General features: G+C 37.1%; 1 protein-coding gene across 4 annotated transcripts in view; it reads right to left on the bottom strand.

Annotated features, from left to right (window-relative positions):
- PARD3B (par-3 family cell polarity regulator beta) overlaps window positions 1-20,799 on the bottom strand; it is a 1,097,854-nt gene that overhangs the window by 660,794 nt on the left and 416,261 nt on the right. For all 4 annotated transcript variants that reach the window (XM_025404986.1, XM_025404990.1, XM_025404989.1 and 1 more), the window contains exon 3: window positions 11,390-11,561. In XM_025404986.1, coding sequence (XP_025260771.1) covers window positions 11,390-11,561 — 172 coding nt within the window. The remainder of the gene's footprint in view (window positions 1-11,389; window positions 11,562-20,799) is intronic.

Below are 20,799 nucleotides of genomic sequence, written 5' to 3'. Positions count from 1 at the left end.
TACTTACTTCATCAAGATATTAGAGAAGATGTAAAGCACAATATTTTGGGTACTAAGATAAAAGCCTAATTTTAAGAAGCGATGAATTAGAGACAAAAATTTTGCCTAACCTCACATAACTCTTCACCTTATTATGAAGTCAGAATATTGCGGCATGAAGTTTGTGGCAACTATCAAACAAATGCTCATCATTATTTTTTAAAAACAGGACAATAAGGCAGTCAAGGAAGGTACTTTAAAGACATTTAAGTTTTTAAAGGTAATGAATTATCTGAAAAGAGAAAAAGACATTAAACGCATTCTCCAAACTTCTCAAAGACCATTTTCCAAGATGGCCAAGTTGCTCCTTCTCAATTCACCCCTTAACACAGATAAGTTTACATATAGGGCTATGTTTATACTATTTTGACATTCAACTGGAAAATGGTATTTTGTGTCAGAATAGAGGGACTGAAAATGAAATTTGCTGAAACCACTCAATATCATGCTAATAAATTAGTCTGAGGTACAGCCTACAGCTTTAGAGAAAAGATCATCAACTGGTTTTCAATCAGTAATTTTTTTTTTTTTTTTTTTTTGAGATGGAGTCTCACTCTGTCACCCAGGCTGGAGTGCAGTGGCCGGATCTCAGCTCACTGCAAGCTCCGCCTCCCGGGTTCACGCCATTCTCCTGCCTCAGCCTCCCGAGTAGCTGGGACTACAGGCGCCCGCCACCTCGCCCGGCTAGTTTTTTGTATTTTTAGTAGAGACGGGGTTTCACCGTGTTAGCCAGGATGGTCTCGATCTCCTGACCTCGTGATCCGCCCGTCTCGGCCTCCCAAAGTGCTGGGATTACAGGCTTGAGCCACCGCGCCCGGCCTCATTGGCTATTTTTATGGTTATTTCTCGATTACATACTAAACAAGGGNCACCTCGCCCGGCTAGTTTTTTGTATTTTTAGTAGAGACGGGGTTTCACCGTGTTAGCCAGGATGGTCTCGATCTCCTGACCTCGTGATCCGCCCGTCTCGGCCTCCCAAAGTGCTGGGATTACAGGCTTGAGCCACCGCGCCCAGCCTCAATCAGTAATTTACACAGTACTTAGTGAAAATAATGCAAGGAGGTAAGAAGTACATCCAGACTAGGCACAACACATTCTTCTAAACAGTACACCTGCTGCACTCATTTGGGTAGAAGGTTTGTCTCTATATTAACCATGTACGGTTAAAAGAGTACATCTGACTGGAGTGTCTTTAGGGAGAAGGATGGATGGATGGATGCATAGACATTTATCCACCAACCCATTAGGTCCTTGTAGACCCTGTCTGGGGAACAGAGGACACTGTTGGTAGTAATGGAAAGACTTGAAAGCTTAGGTATTTTTAATTGCCTAATACAAGACAAAATTAAAGTTGGCCAAACTAGAGAGTCAATGAAGACTGTCGAATCAAAGACTAAAAAGTTAAAATTTTATGAATACTTTGAACCTCCCCATCAACTGAAGACCAAAGTAAAAGACAAACAATTAACCAAGCTATGAGAAATATCACATACTGACGAATGGCACACACACTTGAGGAATCTGTGGGCGTACAAATTTATTATGAGGTAAGATCTTTCTTCAATATAAGGTTTGATAATTGTGTACTCTGTAATATTAGAACAATCGTTATATATGATAAAAATATATAACTTGGCTTGGAATCCTAGCCAAGTTAAGAGACTCATCCAGTAATTTATTTTAAGTCAACTCGATTGCAAGCTACTTGGGAATGAATTTGTGATGTGCATTATTTTATAGTCCTCTGGAAGCCTAGTGTAATGCTTTTAATCTACTGGGCTATCAATAAATAATTATTGATTAACTGAAGGGAGTGACAGGCATGCCACCATTTTCTCTGGCACTGACACCTGATAGACTGATTTTCATAACTGCATCGTTAAGACCAATCATCTAAAAAGAGCAGATGTTAGCTGAGCAAATGCTGAACTCTGCCATAAGGGCAGTTCACTGTAACACCAAGCTAAAGTCTTGAGGTCAAAGGACATTATCCCTGAACTGTGACTAAAACAAGAAGTTTTCCTCATGCTTTCAGATCTCTGGGGTAAAAAGTCTATTTGTTTTAAAAACACTAGTAGAGTTTAATTGATCATCACAATTATACAGAGAACCAAATGACACAAGGCCATTCAGTTTGTTGCTATCTATGCCATTTTTTAGGTCAAATAGTATAAAAAAATATAAAAACGACTTTCTTTCCAACAGTTTAAACTGATATGGACATTGAAGTTCTGGCTTATTTTAGTCAATATTATCTTAAAACACCAAATGTAAGTGTTATGATTTTAAATCGGTTGTGATAAGGTAATAAGCCTACCCATTTTCCCCGATCACACCATATTCCACAAACATACATTATGTAACCATAGTCAAGTCTTCCTTTTAAACAAAAAGAAAATAAAGAAAGTAAGATGTACCACATAATTTCCTTTCCTCTAATTTTACACACCAAACCCCTGCCAAAGTTCCAAATTTCTTCCATCTGTAAAGATGTCTGAAGAGTCTGGCAGAGAGTCTCATATTTATACAGATTAGTAATCAGAATTTATTCTGATATTTTTAGAAAGTTACTTGTATTTTACAGAAAGTTATTTGTATTTTCTGATAGCGATCAACATTTTCCCATTAAGCCAATGAATAAACAGGATGAGCACTGTTTTCTGTGTACCATATGATGAATACATTGTTTCAAAGATAAATTGACAGGGTGTGGTGGTGATATCTGGGAGGTCTTTGTCTTTTATCTGGTAAACATTTAACAAAAAAAGGGTAAGCAAAAAAGAGATGACTTCTTTTATGGCCATTGCTGAGCAAAGGCTGTCACCTTTCCTTATCACTTCGGGGTGTGAGAATGAACAGATCAAGCTGTTTCAGTATTTCCTACTTTCGCTGGGCCAAATCAAGATCTTAGTAAAATTTCAAATAAGATACAAAAAAAGTAAATAACCAAATGTGTATATATTGAGGCATAATTCATCATATGGTTTTATCAGATAAAGCAAATGAGAAAATCCTAAGCCAGTCACGAAAGCATGTCCAACTCTGAGTGACTTGTCCTTAAGATGGATCTTCTGTAAATAATTAAATTAGTGGATTTTTTTTTTTTTTTGCCTGCCCATCTGGGTGGAAAGAAAATTTAAAAAAAATCACACACACACACTCAGAGAGAAAAAAATATCTCAAAGACTAAACGTTACATTTACATTGTCAGTGCAAAAAGAGCTTTACCATATATTAAATTGTTAACAAGATTCCTGAATTGCAAACTGCAAAAGAAAATCAGCATGGTTACTATAAATAATTTATTTAGGTATGATTAGAAATTTGTGAGAAAATGTAATTTATTTTATGGTCCCAAAGATGAAAATGTATAAATAAAAAATCTAAGTCATATCTTCAACAAATTTTTAATACAGATAAGTAATTTAAAGGCATTTTGTAATAGACATGTTAAACCTTATTAGGCTGTGAAAAGCAGTACTTGTATTTACAGAACAGAGGGCAATTCTGTGTGGCTGCGTTTCAGCTGCCTCAGAGTACCTGAAACAGAAGAGAGTGAGCTGGGGACTGGCTGCAAGGCAGGACGATGGAGGTTTTACTGGTGGGGGCATGGGGAAGAGGCCAGAGGTGCATGGCTTGGTTTTTTTCCTCCCCTTTATTAAAAGGACAAACTGCAAATCATTTTATCAGTGGTCGAGGGAACTACAAGAAGCTGAATATGATAGCAGTGCTGAAAATATTTTCACTACTTAGGGACTAGGCCTCTGCAAACATGGCTTCACTGGACTTACTATTAAAAGCAATCTGCAAAAGAGGCTTAAAAACCCAGGGGTCTAATACCAAGTGAACAGTAGGAAAGGTGACCTTTCATTCCGTTTGTTTATTAGAGGATCTGCAGACTCCGTCTCAGTGTGGGTCCGGCATTGGTAAGAGGCCAAAGGGGAGATGGTGAACTCTGTGTTTTTTTAGAGGTCACATAATCAACTTAGAAAATACAGCTGGAAAAAGAACAAAAATGAGAGCATGGTTGTATGTAGTATCTTACATTTTTGGTTAAAAGGTTACATGTAAATTCCTTTCAATAATTTTCTATTTTATTTGAGTACAACCAACTAAGGTACTAAACTTAGCCATCAGATATAGCACACAAAATTAAAGAGACAAAAGGGTAACTGAAGCAGGTGGAAAAAAAAAGGAAATTGAAATAAGACTAAAATACAAAAGTTAACTGAATATAAAACAAAAAAAATGAAAATACAAGTTCTGTCAGGATGGTGGTAATTTTTATTTTTCTGAAGTCTAACACTATATAATTTAATAAATATTTCATTTAAATGCATTTATAAAACTATAGCATGTCTTCAAGCAAACCTAATCATTTTAATTTTATAAAATGGTAGGAAGTGATCAACTATGAGGCCTATATATATTCATCTGCAAAAGGAGGTAATGCCAGGCATATTCAAAATTGTGTATTTAAAATATTACTCATAGCTTTACTTAATACAAACAAAAATTACTCCTATATGGTAATTACCTTTTCATAGTTTTTAGGGGCTACTTGTCTTTAGGTGTTGACTTTATTCTTTAACTGGTACCACCGGCCCTTTTATAAAGTACTAAGCTAATTTTAAATATTCAACGAATAACCTGCCATTTTCCCACAGAGCTACTTTTTCACTACTCTGAAAACAACATCTAAAATAAAAATCAAAACAGCCAAGGCGTGCTGGTTCATGCTTTGAGAGGCTGAGGCAGGAGGACTGCTTGAGGCCAGGAGTTCATGATCAGCCTAAGCAACATAGCAAAACCCATTGCTACCAAAAAAAAAAAAAAAAAGCAAAATTAAAAAAAGAAAACAGTAGCAAAAGAAGAGTGGTGCTCAAAATGGGATAGTAACACTGTAGCCTCCTTAGCCCTGATTTAGTTATAGTCACACCAGAAAGCAAGCACACACTTTGTTGACTATATGGCTATGACTGATTGATGATCCCCTAGCAAGGTTACCATAGCTAATTATAACATTATTCATTTAAGCCTTGATGGGAAAAAAATACCAGACTCCCAGGGAAGGAAAAAGAAAAGAAAGAAAAGCTATTCTGTAACTGCTAACTTTTGAATAATCAGCCTCAATAGGAAACAAATAGGATGAAACTCAATGACCAAATTGTAACTTATGGATTCATCTAAGCAGTTTTAACTCTGGGTAATTTTAACTCTGGGTTTCACAGCCTACAGAAAAGAGCTTCCAACAACAAGGAACCCTCACATGCTTATATGCTTTGTAGTCAGAATTCAAAGGCTTCATCAGAAGCATAACCCGACCCTGAGCTTTAGTTCTGCTATGTGTGTGGTATGAGTGTGTTTGTCTAGGATCAGATGCCAATACTTAAACTCACATTATGGGCACAGCAGCTACTTACACACGGCAGCCTAATTAAAGGAATAAACTTCCCCTTTCTTTATGTTTTCCTGAAGATCAGTGCCATAAAGGGATTTGGTTTGGTTAAAAATTGAGAAAAATGTTCCCATATGTTTCCTTTATGCAGTAAATTAGTCAAAATCAGATAGAAAATGGTCACATTTTTCATCAGGAATCTATAGCTACACGGTATTCACTGAACGCCACTGCAAATAAAGAGAACTCAGTGTTTTGAAAATAATGATATTATAACAAACACATAATCATAATTTCCATTTCGGTTTTGAAGAAGCACAAACACACATGGAAACAATAAAGCATCTGAGGCACCTTTGAGCTTTCAAGTCTCAAAAACAAGAATCACTTTCAAATAGAAAGTAGCTCATCTTCAAAGTTTAACATACAAGAGGAGAATAAAGCTAATACCACTTCAACGCCAAACTTTAATCAGATTACTTTATATCAAGGTAATCTAGATCACAAGCATGGTAACAGCCAAGTTTAAAGTACTTTTTATCCTGAAACACTACTTAAATTACATTACTAAAATAATTTCACGAAATAAATATTTTCCCATGAAACCTTGAACCCAAATCAGCAAATTTCAATCAAGAAGTACTGAGAAAAATTATCAAAAGATACAAAGTAAAAAACTACTAATTAATTGAGGCCCTAGGAGGGAAATTGGCTGAGGCATGGAGTTGGATCCAAATTCAGTTTGGTATTAACAAAACACTCATAGAACCATCATGGTCCACTGGAAAAAGGACAGCTTATTTTATAGATGAGGAAACTGGCCCAGGGAGAGATGGTGGTGATACATCAGGGAGTGACCTGGATAGCCTTGGTTTTCAATTTTTACTTCACTAGAATGTGTCCCAGATTTGTCCTGATTTATTTTTTGTTTGGAAAAATTTGGTTCTGATAGAGATAGGTTACATGACTTACCCTGATCACACAGCTAGATCGAATACTGCAGGGTCTCGAACTAGCTCCATATCACTGACTCTCAAGGGACAAAGACTGGGTTGGGCCAACCCTGGGCTATGGCCACAAAAAGCCTCTTAGGGAACAGTAGGTGGTTAGGTGCTAATCATGAAGGCAGCGCAGGAACTAGTCAGAGGAAGGGCCGGGAGACTCCTACCCTCCTAAACTTCAAAATAATTTTCCTCACTAATTTGTCTTTTTTACAGATGGCCCTATATGTACATATTTTAAAAATCAAAAAGTGTATTAAAATATCCACATTATTTTTTAAAAATCCCCATACCTACGGATCCCATTAGAACATTGGTTTTAGTGGAACTTTCCTACACACACAAACACACACACACACACACACACACACGATGAGACGATAAGAAGACGGAAGCAAACTCATTTCTGAAACTTATAGGATTTAAAAGACATTTTCTCCACCTCCATTTTCTGGTATTTGTTCTCTCAGTAGCTTTTGATTTATAGCTATGCATAGTATCTATTTATTAATTTACACTCTACTCAATTCCAAAAAGACGTGAGGTGCTATCACATATAGTACCTAAAATATATGGATAATTGAAATCTATAATTAATTTTTAAAAAGTCATGTAACTGAACAAGCACTGTTCTAGAAGCTGAGAGATCTGGCTTCCAGTTCTAGTTCCTTATTCAACATCAGAGTACACATTGAATTTAAGCTTTTATTTGCTCATTTGTTAAATAATGTTGATTACCTAGACAATTGCTAATTATAAAATTCTGTGGAACTGTGTATTTCTAGGTCAGCATTTCACAAAACTTTTTCTGAGGCATGCATAGGTCTTTTGAGTGGAGGTGAGGTTTTGGGGTAGATAAGCATTGGGATTTTGTTTATTGGCTACTTTATAGACTTCTGCACCCTTTCTTCTATACTAGCATAACGAATCCTATTTGTCCAGAGATGGAGAATGAACAAATTTAAATAGCATGTGGAACTTAAGCGCTCAATAAGTGTTATTTATTAACTAGAATCAAGCATCCATTGAAACCCTAATACATGCTCAGAAGAACCGTGGGGTTTCACAGAGAAGACTTGGAAAATTCTTGAACTAGATGATTCTTAAGTCCAAATAGATCACGTGATCTATTGGATCTATGATTCTTTCCAATTTTGCCTGGTATTTTGGTTACCGCAGCTCATCATTTAAACGAACTCTCAGGCCAGCAATCTCTGTACTATATGGTAACATGCTTTGGCCGATTTCAGAGTCACAGAATCTTAAAGTGTGAAAGTGATTTGCTACTTAGGGCTGAGTCAGGGCTCAGTCATTCAGCATTACATTAGAAAATCCATTAGAAAATAAATGATAAGAAATAATTTAGATGAATGAGGTTGGAATTATGTGGTTGCCCACTTGATTTAAAACTCATCTTACAAATGAAAAATACATACCCCATTAGCTTATAGGGTATGAGATTATGAACCCCTTTATGTCGGTAGATGTCTGCTGTTCATCTTTGTAACCCTTGATTGTTAGATGAAGAATTAAGAAATAATACTTATTGTATGCTTACTGTACTGTTTTAAAGATTTGGACAAGGCTTCATGAACAAGGTCATATTTGAGCTTGAACTTAAAAGGTGCATATGAGTTCACTACATAAGAGACAAAGGAGTAAGCCAGGTAGAGAGAACAGTATCCGCAAAGGCACAGGTATCTGAAGGTAGTAAATTTGGAATGGCGAGTGGTTCACAGTGGCTGCAGGTTAAGGTGACTGTGAAAGAGTGGCCAGCAATAAAGGTGGGCAGAGAGGAAGCAGCTACATCATGAAGGGCCTGGGAATATGAATATGCATGTGTAAGAATTACATCCCGGAAGATAAAGAAAGAATGGGAGAGGTCCACCTCTGTATGTATGTGTTATATACAGAAGGTGGTTGTTGGTTTTTAATAGAATATTGTTGATGGTTATCTTGTGTAGGAAAAAAATATAAAAATTATACTGAACATTGAGTATCTTTTGATATCAGATACCAGAAAAACATAAATTTTGGGTGCTCAACGTGATGTAACCACAAAAGTCTCTTGATTCCTAATATTTGTTGAATTGTGTCTGCTTAATTAAGCAAAGCAACATGAGCCAATGAAGATTAAATTTGCTATTTTCTCAAGAAAATAGCCTTCGGAGTGAGAAAACTAGTAAAAATTAAGCCCTATTTCTGTTGTACCAGGTTGGGTGAATGAGCTGTGAAAAGTACAACCAGTTCCAATGGCCTACAGGAGCTGACTGGGGAAGGGAGATGAAGGGTGAGAGTTCAATGGCTGGCCCGTCATAAGCACCCTGTTATGAGGAACTGCTGGGGCACAGGTGGTGCAAAACTCCTCTCACTGCCCCTCCCATTCTTCACTTAAGCAGACTTTCAGGGTGGACCAGACAGCATGGCCAGGTCCCACTCCCAGCAGTGCCACGAATACCGCCTCTACTGCCAACCACATCTCTCCACCTAGAGGTGCATAGCCTATGGCCACATCCTGCCCCAGAGCCAACAAGGAGACAGAATGGGTGGAGACCAAAGCTGGCTGTGTTGCTTCCTTCTTTAACCTCTCTATCTGAAAAACCTGACAAATACGTTTTTTCTTTGCTTTTTAAGTTCCAGAAATGCAAAGTACTCAAATTGCTAGAACCATGAAGGTGGGTAAGGGATGATTTTTTTACATCATTCATCCTTGCCCACATTTCTCCTGCTGATTCAGAGGAACCATCTGCATCAGCTTGCTAACGAGTTTGGATATGGTTCTCAGGGTGATGGGAAGCCAGTGAAGGTCGTTAAGCAGGGGAGTTACATTATATAATCAGATTTGTGATTTAGAAAGGCAGCTCTGGCAACAGCAGGGACTGGAGAAAGCAGACATTGTAAACAAAGAGGTCAGTCTGAGGCCTCTGTAATAGTCTAATTGATGGCAAAGCTCTGGCCTGCTGTGGTGGCTGTGGATGAGGAAGCTGAAGAGCTGACAGAGTGGGGGAGGTAGAAGGAAACGCTGGAACTGGAGGTGATGCCAAGGTTTCAGGCCAAATGGTTGGAAGGCAATGTTTCCCACCTAAAAGTGAGCTAGTCTCATCATTTAATCTGGTACTAAGTGAAATGAGATTGTAGACCAAGGAGTTTAGGATTTTCAGGATTTTGGCATATATTCTCAAAGTAAACCCCAAAACAGTTATATTAGTTGGCCGTTTTAGGAACTGCATATCAGAGGCAGCACAGCAAAATGGTTCCTCACACTGCAGCCAGCAAGAGTTCAAATTCTGGCTCTGACAACTAATAGCTTTGTGATTTCTGCTGAGTTACTAAACTTCTCTGTGCCTATTCCTCAACTCTGAAAAGATAAAAATAATAAAAGCTGACTAAGTATGATGAGGCTTAAATTAGTTATTATGAGTAAGGGATTTATTTGGTGTGTACTCATGTAATAAATATTGTTTTCTCTGACTTATCAAAAATCATTATGGAAGAAGTAAAACGTCCACTTTCAAAGAAGGAGAATCTCAGCTGATTTTTTTTTTCTTGCATTCAATATTATGTTGTTCCAATATTACAACAAAAAAGCTGAAGAAAACAAACTTTTTTCCCTGAGAACACTCATAAGAGAGAGGTGAAAACAAATTCTCCGGCACAGAAGTACTCTGAGGTTCAGTCATTTGAAGACCACAGTGCTTGCTTATAAATAGAATATTAAAACAAGCAAGAGCAATTTTCTCCTTTCGTCTTCCCTTATTGCCTAATTTTCCTTTCATACCATTTGCATAATGGATAAAAAGGCATCCATTATGCAAATGAATGATGGGGCTGTAAGGTTGCTGAAGCCACAAGGCTGGCTTCAGATGAAGAGAAGCTGCCACAAAGCCCTCCAGCAGCCACATGCCAGCAGACTGCTTCACTAGATTGGTTCCAAAAGACAGAGGAAAACCCACGAAGACTATAGGTCATTAACTTCCATTTGGTTTATTTTAAAAGGGCCACTACAGATACTTTTCTGAAAATCAGTACAAAATACGGATTGTTAGCATTAGAGTATGTACGTTTAACTTTACAGTATATATTTTAAATGGAAAAATGAGTACTATGTACAATTCTAACCATTTTAAGCATATGTTTTGCTTTAAAAGAAGAAGCTGACCTTTGCAAAGTGGAATAAACCTCTGTTCTTCTAGCTTGAGATTTCCCTCATAACAGGTGCTCTAAGCAGTCTCCAAATGTTGCACAAACATTCCACAGGCATAAAAAGTTGTTTGAAATACCAGGATATTAGTGGATTTTCAAAAACTTCATGCTGTTAAATTGAGCTAAATTTATCTTTAGGAGGTATCACCAAAACAGACATGTTATTTCTCTTGGAGTTGTAAACTGATTGAAACTTTAGAATAATATTTACTTTCTCATTCTACAAATACAATGAAAAATAATTGTAAGCAAAATTACTGGATGAATTGTCTTGTCTGAATAAATAATCAGAAAAGAATTTCAAAACTAACTTCAAAACATTTCCCCCAGATTCTTAGATTATAGCCTAGGGAGAAAAAGATGGAGGCTAAGAAAATAAAGTGACCTTTATTTCTAGCATGGATTCTTTGACAAACTTTGGCTTTTCCCAAATGACTTTTTTTCAGGAACTTTTAAAAAAAGTTATACTCAGATGATATAGGCACACTTCAACATTTAGCATCTGACTCCCCCGTGTTACTTCAAGGGCATACAATTCTGATTCACCTTCAGTTGAAGAAAAAGCTGCATCCACTTACCTAAGCAACAGCAGCTGCAAAGAGCTATGTACAAAAATAATTTAAAGAAAAGATAAACCACAATATAAAAATATTAACAGGATAAAAGTCACAAAGAAGAAACAACACCTAATCAATAAGATGATGAATCTTCAATCAGGTGAAAAGAATACCATAAACATTACACATACCTAGTTTTAGAGCAGAAGGGGTTACTTCAATCTCCCCACCAATTGGTTTAAATGCAGCCAGTTGGGAAGCCACTTCTGTCTCAAAAGCATCTGGGCTCTGCCGTTCTGCAGGGTTTCCACTGGGGCTCTCAATCTTGTGGAGTGGTTCTTGTTCTTCAAACACAGCAATCAGCTACAAACAAATCCAACAACACTAATTAGTTTGTAGGACATGCATACCACACGGACACTATCTAGCTGAATGAGATCCTTATTTGGTTTCAAAGAAAATCGCCTCATCAAACTTAAAACGTTAATGTTACTATACCACAACTCTTAATTTTTCAATAATATTATGTCTATAAGCACTATGGTCAAGAAATAATACTGGTTTATTCATTTGTTTATTTTGTCTATTACTGAAAAAGAGAACCAATTTTGGCTCACTCTCTTAAAGGAATGAAATGGCTGCTTCCCCTTCCCACTACCCCACCTTCCCTAATATGCCTAAAAGGACTTCATTGTCTCTTTATTAAAGAGTGCTTCCAAAAATGAAAGTTGAATATGCGTTGAATAGACTTAAATAGTATAGGGAGGGTATTCCAGTCTCAGAGACCTAAAACACATTACAAGATCCCTAATTGTATCTGTCCCTGTAGATACACTCTACATACATATATACATACATACATTGTGTGTCTACTTATATACAATTTGTGCTTATCTTGTATAAATAGGTATCCCATTTTTGTACATGTCTTTAATTTTGTTCTTTTCCTTCATGATTGACTCTGTGTTGACTGGTTTAAGTCCAATGGAATGCTTAGTCCAATACAACTCAACTTCATTACTTTTAATCTAATTATATGTCAATTTTATTTTACGTGAGAAGTATGCTTTTCACCGTTAATATAAAAACTCTTAATTGTCCATTTCCAAGTCATTTTTTTCATTGAAATAAGGACAAGATATCTTTAAAAATTCAAGTAATCACACAGACACTACTGTATAGGCAGTGAGGACAGCTCTGCTGAAACTGCACTTTTGGCCAACAGACAGCACCAACATTCAGAAACTTCATGGGTTTCTCATCAGCTGATGTAGAAAAGTCCAAATGTGAGTACACGAGGCAGCTCAAGGACGCTACTGTCATTCCAAAAAGTGCAATGTGTGTAAATGTAAAAACCGGTTGTACATCTTTAGATATTTTCTGTTCATTAAGTAAAACAAACCTACTTATGATTCAAGCATTTATTCAGGAAAGACACTCAAAGCCCCATTCATAGGGGAACACTGTTGGCGATAGTAATAATAACAGAAGTGCAGGGTTAACCAATCAAAACATCATAAATTTCAAGTTCGGTCTTTCAAAAGAAATGAATACAATTAGGGATATGCAAATTGGCCATTCAAAAATAATTTTCATAATTGACTACTCATTTCCAGTATGGAGACTTCTTTAATTGGAAAATCCAACAATCCTCTTGCCACAGAAAAGAAATGCTACTCCCAAGGCATTATTTTTAATTCTTGAAATTGAGCACATGCATTTTCTATTTGCAACTGGCAGCACTGATGAACTTATTTGAGATAAGACTTAAATAGATTAATAATGAAAGATTATCCTAGTATAAAAAGAATCAGTAGAACTATATCTTTCTCATCATCCAGCCAGAATGAGTTTAACACTTTAAATCTTGAAAAGGAAAATGAAATCAGTTTTTTAATGTGGTGGATGTGTGATTTTCATCACTATTTCTGTTATATAATAACTTCAATTTTGTGTATTCATGAATTCTGACACATATTAATAATGTTCATTTTAACATTTAACATACCTATCAACTAGGCAATAGCATATCATATTGGTACTATGAACAGCTTAGTGTAAGTTAAGAGTTTTATCTTACTCTTCTTTCATATGACATCCTTAACTCAGTATAACCCTCATGTACCTTAAATATTGGAAAAACAAGAAAAAATAGAACATCAACTAGAAGTATAATACAAAAACTTAAAAGTGATAACTCATAAAATAAATATTTTTTTCTTAAGATACTTTACTGTTTTCCACACATTTTATCCACACAAGTATACAGTGTATGCAGTAAGAATATTATACCTATTTATCAAATGGTAGAACAGAGTAGCTCTGAAATTTTGTTTCCCAAGGTCACTGACTAAATGGTAGCTAGTAGTGGAATCTAGTCTTTTAAATTTCCAATCCAGAGAAAGTATTTTCCTCTACTGTAGCTGTTTTCCAAAAAGAAAACTATAAAAAGAGAGGCTACACTGAAGAATGTCTGTAATTTGTCCATAAGGGTGTTATGCCCTAAAGAATGTGAACTCCACTTTTTGGAGACACAGGCAATACATCACTTTTCTTGAAGATTATAATAGCAAGACCTGATGCTCCCCAAATCTCATAAGCTCTTTGATTAAAATCAATTGCTGAGACTGTTTCCCAGTTAGCACCTAGTCATCCTGAATGGATGAAAAAGTCTCTACTCCTAGAAGAAGAGGACCAGCTGCTGATGTGTCACAGCTCTCATGGTTGCTTGCTGAACAGACTCTCTGCGTCCAGTGTTCATCTCAACATCTACAATATACACAGACTTACGCTTGTTTCAACATTGATAATTGGTTTGAATCATATGTTGCAGGTCCTTGTTAAATAGATTACTTCAGTCATCTGAACACCTACATTCCTGGGTAGCAGACTCCTCAGAAGACAGTGTTACAGAGACTCGTTAATTAACATAAACCACTCTTCTAGTCCCTCAACAGAAGGCATGCTGGTTTTTAAAGAATCCTGTGCATGGAAATGGCCTTCCCTCCTTGCCTTTAAACCCATTCAAAGTTATCTTTCCCACAGAGATGTGTTAAACATGAAAGAGGGAGTTCTATTTAAAAAGCTTTTGTGTTAAGGTTTCACTTAAACTTGTATGGCATGTGGGAGAACTTTCACTGACACGTCAGGGGCTGCAGTAACCTACACCCTACACAAAGTGCAAACCGGCAATGTTGGACTGGATGATTCCTCTGCTGCCTTCTCTCTCCTTCTCGTCTGCCCTCCAGTCTCCTTCTATGATGCCAGTGTCCTCGTGCCACCTACTGCAGTGCTGGCATTTCCATGAGACCCCATAATCCAAAATGATCTGTTCACACAATCTTTACTTCCAGTCAAAACTCCTGTTCCCTCAAGACCTCTGTCAGTATTTAAGCATCTAATCTCCAGATAGACACAGGAAGGTCAGTCTATGAATATGCTACAAGTTCTCCCACCAAACAAACCAATGACTTTCTCAGGATCCACTTACCACAGGTCCCATCCCATGTTTTGCCTCCCCTCTGAAGCAAAAATTTGAAAGAGCTGTCTACACAGCAGTTTCCAATATCTCTCCTCCCATTCTTTAATGAAGCCACTCTAGTCAGGCTCTCACCCCTCAACTCCACTGAAACTGTTCTTATCAAGATAAAAAACAGTCTCTAGATTCCTAAATCTAAAGGGGCTTCTCTGGCTTCACTTCAGGACACAGGTGATCACTGCCTTCTCAAAGTACCTTCTGCACTTGGATTCCAGGGTACCAGTCTCTTGGTTTACGCTTATGTCTCTGGGCCCTCCATCAAGTTTTCTTTTGTTTTTTCTTCTTCTTCTTCTGGATTTGGTCTCCAAAAATGTTGAAGAGCATATGTCTAAATTTGTTTAGTGATATTATCTGTTTCACGGGTTAATATAACTCTATAGGCTGATAAATTCAAAATTTTAAGTGGTGCAACCCAGCCCTTCTGTAACTCCAGGCTCATTTCCTAATCTAACAAGTCAAAAATGGTAAAAGTGACCTTGCAAAGCTCTTTCCACAGTTCTTTACATCCCAATTAATGGTAATTCATCCTTCTAAGTTGCTCAGGTCAAACACCTTGCAGCAATCCTTCAACTCTCTCTCCCTCCCCTCTCCCTCTGTCTCTCATACATACACTCTATTTGACCACTTCTCACGACCTCCACTGTCAACAATTTGGACCCAGCTACTATGTGTTTCTTAACAGCCTCCTGACTAGTTCCCTTGTTTCTACCCACTGCCTCTTCCCCCTGCGTGCAACACAGCAGCCAGATCGACCTTGCTAACATGAATTGGATCATGTGTCTCCTCTGAGGAGACTCCTGTAATACTTACCCACCTCACTTGAAGAAAAGTCTAAGTCTCTGCAATGGCCCATATGATCACTTGCTCTTATTTCTGACCACGTGTTCTACTGATCCCACCCCTTGTTTTCAGTACTCCATCCAGCTGCCCAGCTGCACTATTGTCTTTACACCCGCCTCAGGGTCCTTGCATTTTCTGTTCTCTCTGCCACAAACAGTCTTCCACCAGACACCTGCAAGGCTTGTTCCTCGATCTTTCAGATCTTTAATCAAATGCCAGGCTTTCTGTGGCTACACTAAATTGCAGCATCTTCATTACTCCCTGTATTCCCCTCCTTTGTTTTACTTTATATCATGTGTATCATCCTGTCAGCACCACGGCTCTTCTTATTTTATCGCCGGTCTCCGCAGCTCACTAGAATGTAAGCTCCATGAGAACCCTGAGTTTGTTGTTGATTGTGTATCCCCATTGGCTCGAAGAGTGAATACACCATCATAGGTGCTCGATATATATTTGCTGAAAAAAATCAGTGAAATATGAGGGAAAACAGATACTAAAATCTAATAGAGCCACAAAAGATACCTAGATTTTTCATGTGTTTATAGAACATTCAATTTTTTTAATTAAACGAATGTGTATAAATGATCCATGTTTAATCTTAAGATGCTCGGGGTATCATCATCATCATTATTGTTGGTTTGGCTTTGGAAATTATGGCAGATAAATTCCTCCTTTTTTATTCAACACTGGGGGAAATTGCTTCTGCCCCATCATACTCCAAAAATGGAGATTACCTATCTTCTCTTTCCTTTTCAGCCTCACTTTCAAAAGGGGGAGTCAGCCCATTTGGTCACTGGATGAAGCAGGATGCAGGCTGAATGGAGAGGTGGTGGGGTTCACAATCTGTCCCAGGCACTCCCTCACCCAGCTATCTGCCAATACACCACTTTATCTATTGTGAAGCTTTTTAAAAGTGTCCCTTAAAGTAGCTTAAGGACAAATGTGAATAAAACTCCAGAGCAAGTGGAGACACAGCCTGAAGAGGTATGTCATAAGCTCAACACTGAAGTGCCCAACTTTATTTTCAAAGTCATGAAAATTTCACATTTTAGACCCTACCAGCTTTCTGTACTTCTTTTCAATATGAAAAGATTGTATGATTAAGGCAACAAGAAAGTGAGATGTTTATCTCATGATTTGGGTACCCCTGTTTGAGAGAAAGAGGTGTAGTGTATTTCTCAGGAACACATCTACCTTCTAAACAGGATTTAGGAAAACACATGGAAATAAATAAATTAACACGGTATGTGTGAATTACTTTCAATAACTAGATATTAATTGCCAAGGCTAACTGGTGTTCCGAATTCAAAGATTAGGCACTAGCTTCGTTAAGTGTATGCATTTACCCCTGCGTTACCCACGGGTGATCTGAAAGGAACATCTGAAACTAGGATTCTCCTAGAAAAAAAGTGATATCCATAAACCTTATTTTAGAAAGTCATTCCATATTTTTCTCATTCCTTTACCTTGTAAAGGTAAAAAGAATAGAAAAGTCAACAAGAACAACAAAGAAACACTTTCACACTGTTGGTGGGAATGTAAATTAGTTAAGCCATTGTGGAAGACAGTGTGGCAATTCCTCAAGGATCTAGAACCAGAAATACCATCTGACCCAGCAATGCCATTACTGGGTATATACCCACAGGAATATAAATCATTCTTCTATAAAGACACATGCACACACATGTTTAACGCAGCACTATTTACAATAGTAAAGACTTGGAACCAACCCAAATGTCCATCAATGATAGACTGGATAAAGAAAATGTGGCACATATACACCATGGAATACTATGCAGCCATAAAAGAGAATGAGTTCATATCCTTTGCAGGAACGTGGATGAAGCTGGAAACCATCATCCTCAGCAAACTAACACAGAAACAGAAAACCAAACACCACATGTTCTCACTCGTAAGTGGGAGCTGAACAATGAGAACACATGGACACAAGGAGGGGGAACATCATACACCGGGGCCTGTTGGGGGGTGGGGGGAAAGGGGAGGGAGGGCATCAGGACAAATACCGAATGCACGTGGAGCTAAAAGCCTAGATGATGGGTTGATAGGTGTAGCAAACCACCATGGCACATGTATACCTATGTAACAAACCTGCATGTTCTGCACATGTATCCCAGAACTTAAAGTAAAATAAAATAAAATAAAATAATTTAAAAAGAACTTTGGATAATTTACAACATCCATGACCCTGAATAACAGATCTGATCAAAAGAGCCATGTACTCTGCAATTTCACTCCATCAATATCCCTTCCAGGACTCAGATCTGTTTTTATTCTAAAACACTAAGGTTATTATGATCAATATCACTAGTAAAGATATGTGTGAACATGTGAGTATTTTAGGGAGTGAGAAGGAATGGGGTAGAATACTAACTTCCTTGATATATCCCTAACATGCCCAAATGCTGAGCATAGAGGCTGGCACACAAGGTTAAATTGAATTTCTTTTCCTACCATAGCTATCATTCTTTGGCTTCCAGACTGAGTCCCACTTGACTTGTTTATCTCTATTCTGCTTTTACTTTGTTGTTTCTCTTTAATCTCTTCATCACAGGACTGACAGAGGAACACAAAAAGTACCAAGATCAAACACAACCAATAGGTAATTTCTGCTTTTCTTTTATTCTTGTTCTTCATCATACAAGAACACACAACCCTTAGACAATACAGTACTGTACCACTCTTCTGCCTAGCAGTACACGGTTTGTGCTGTCTGGTCTTTGCCGACCATAACTTGAAGCAATATACCAATGCCTTCAGCTTCTATGCCGACAAGTAAATATTTTAACAATAAATGCCATGAAGAACATTTATTGCAGAGTCTCTCAATATTCATGGTGTGGTTTATTCTGTTGCCAACCTGTAGCATTCTGTCATTTTTATAGCCTGAATTTTTATAATCTGATGCTATTATCTTTCGCCTATGTAGAAAATAAAAAAGAATCATCCAAATGCTACAGAGTACAATAAACTGTATTTATAATGGCATTTTTATTAGTGATTACACTGAGAAATATGTGGCTCTATTTTAATTACATGTCAAGTGAACTAATGTAGTACTAAGAAAGGCTCATTTGCCACATTGAGTTCTTTGGGTTAAATTGTTGAACTAAACAATGTATTGATATTTTTTACTGTTTCCTACGTATTCCGTGTTACCAACTATCAAGTTAAATTAAAAGACAGAAAAAAAAAAAACCCAGTATCCTATAAAATAAAATTGGAATCATTTGTCTCAAATCTTAATAAACACAATTAAATCTAAGTAAGACTGTGAAATTACAACAATTTCACAAGTAGAGAAAAACACATTATCACCTTTGGGAAGGGAATGAAACTGCAGAATTTCATTTAAATGTATGCATCTGCTTGTAACTAAATAACAATAGGCTATGTGAGCTGATTTTTATGCCACTTTAAACAAAGGTTTCAAAGTATGGTCTCTTCCTTCATAGGATTTTGACAGCTAGCTAAAAGCATTTAATCCAGATTTTAAAAATTAGCAGGCCCACATTAGCATCTTCATCAGATGCAAGCATCAGCTCTAGCATCATCAAAGCAGGGACATAACAGCTCTGATTCTCAGAAAGTTCAACTGACAGTCAGTAAATGAGATAAACCTATTTTCATTTCCTCCCCAAACTGAAAATCCGTAACAGGAACCTTTATAAACTTTACAGCTTTAAGCATTATTCTGAAGAAAATAACATGATTTATTCAACTGTACTGAAAACCCCATTTATCCTGATCACTTTTTAAAGACGCATCTGCTTGAATTGTCCCATAATAACAAAAATATGCCCTATTAAATAACCACCCATATTTCAGTCAAATATACATTTACTTCTTTTAAATTATGTAGTATGTTCCTAAAGAAGGCAGATACACATTAAACCCATCTTATATTGAATCACATTTTCTTCTCTGACTTGAATTAAAATTTCAAAGATGATATGTTATCCCTTGACAAGTTGAAGAAAATTTTGAATTTGTGTCTGCTGTATTATTTACTTTCTTTAGGGATAATCACTCACTATTCATTAAACAACACTCACAGCTCACATCTAATATACAAAGGGGAGGCCTGAGGAGCCCTTGTCTCTGTGCCCTTCACCATCTCTAGCAGTGGTAGGGCAAAGGGTGTCATGGAGGTCAAGTGGCATCCATAAAGCCCTTCTCCTAGAGATATCTAGAGATTAACTATGGAAAAAGCAAGTCAGAACAAAGCAGGGAGAAGTTTCAAGCATCACAGAATAACATGAACGTCAGAAAGTTTAAAAACTCAATATACCTGCCTTGTCAATAACATTCTTGCTTCCCATGAATCGCACATAATTAAAAAAAAAAAACAAAAACAAAACAGACACATGCAAAGGTGGAAGATAAAATACTTGAGTTAAACTGTCTGGAAAATTCTCAAAGATGATCCCAATTTACTAGGTGGCCTCACTAGCCATTTCCCCAATGTATCACTAGCTACATAGACTAATTCTTTCCAATCTGAAGGGCTTTGAAAATCTTAGGAGGAAATGAAGACGCAAGACAAGCTGGGATATTTAAAATGCGTGGACACACATATACACTAACACACACACACACACAAGTAGTTTTTCTTCAAGTTAATCTTAACTAAATTATATACATCTTACCTGCATTTTTTAAAGAATATTCTATTTGAAGCAAGTATATCCAACACTAGAAGACATAAAATAGTATATGGAAAATATTTCTAAATTATAAAGCACTACATATATTTACAATATTGTAACATCCATATTCAATATTATTTAACTAGCTCCATTTCATTTTCCCTCCTTCCCTACAACTTCTACTCTCTAACCAAACCAAAGATAGAATTGTCTCAGAAACATACTCTTCGGCAATCTCTCAGCCAAAGCATAAAGCTGCCACCGCTATCCATAGGTATGTCAAGAAATCCTTGAAGGCAATAACTTATTGGAACCTAAGGCTGGTTTATTTCTGCAAAGATCATTCTCCAACAATTAAATAAGCCCAAGGAGCATGGCAAGGGCCTGGGTGTGCTTCTGACTTCCAATCTGGCCCCCTGACATTTAACCATAACACTATTGCCAAAGTGGTCTTTTCAGCATACAGATCTGGGTGTGGTCTTGGCCCAGCTTCAAGTTCTTCATCATACATTGTCAAGACTTTCAAAATAAAGTTTAAGTCTGCCATAATTATCTG

The sequence above is a fragment of the Theropithecus gelada genome, chromosome 12, assembly GCF_003255815.1.
Source record: "Theropithecus gelada isolate Dixy chromosome 12, Tgel_1.0, whole genome shotgun sequence".
Classification (NCBI taxonomy): Eukaryota; Metazoa; Chordata; class Mammalia; order Primates; family Cercopithecidae; genus Theropithecus; species Theropithecus gelada.
Note: the sequence above shows the minus strand (reverse complement) of the source record. Positions and strands in the feature narration are given on the sequence as shown.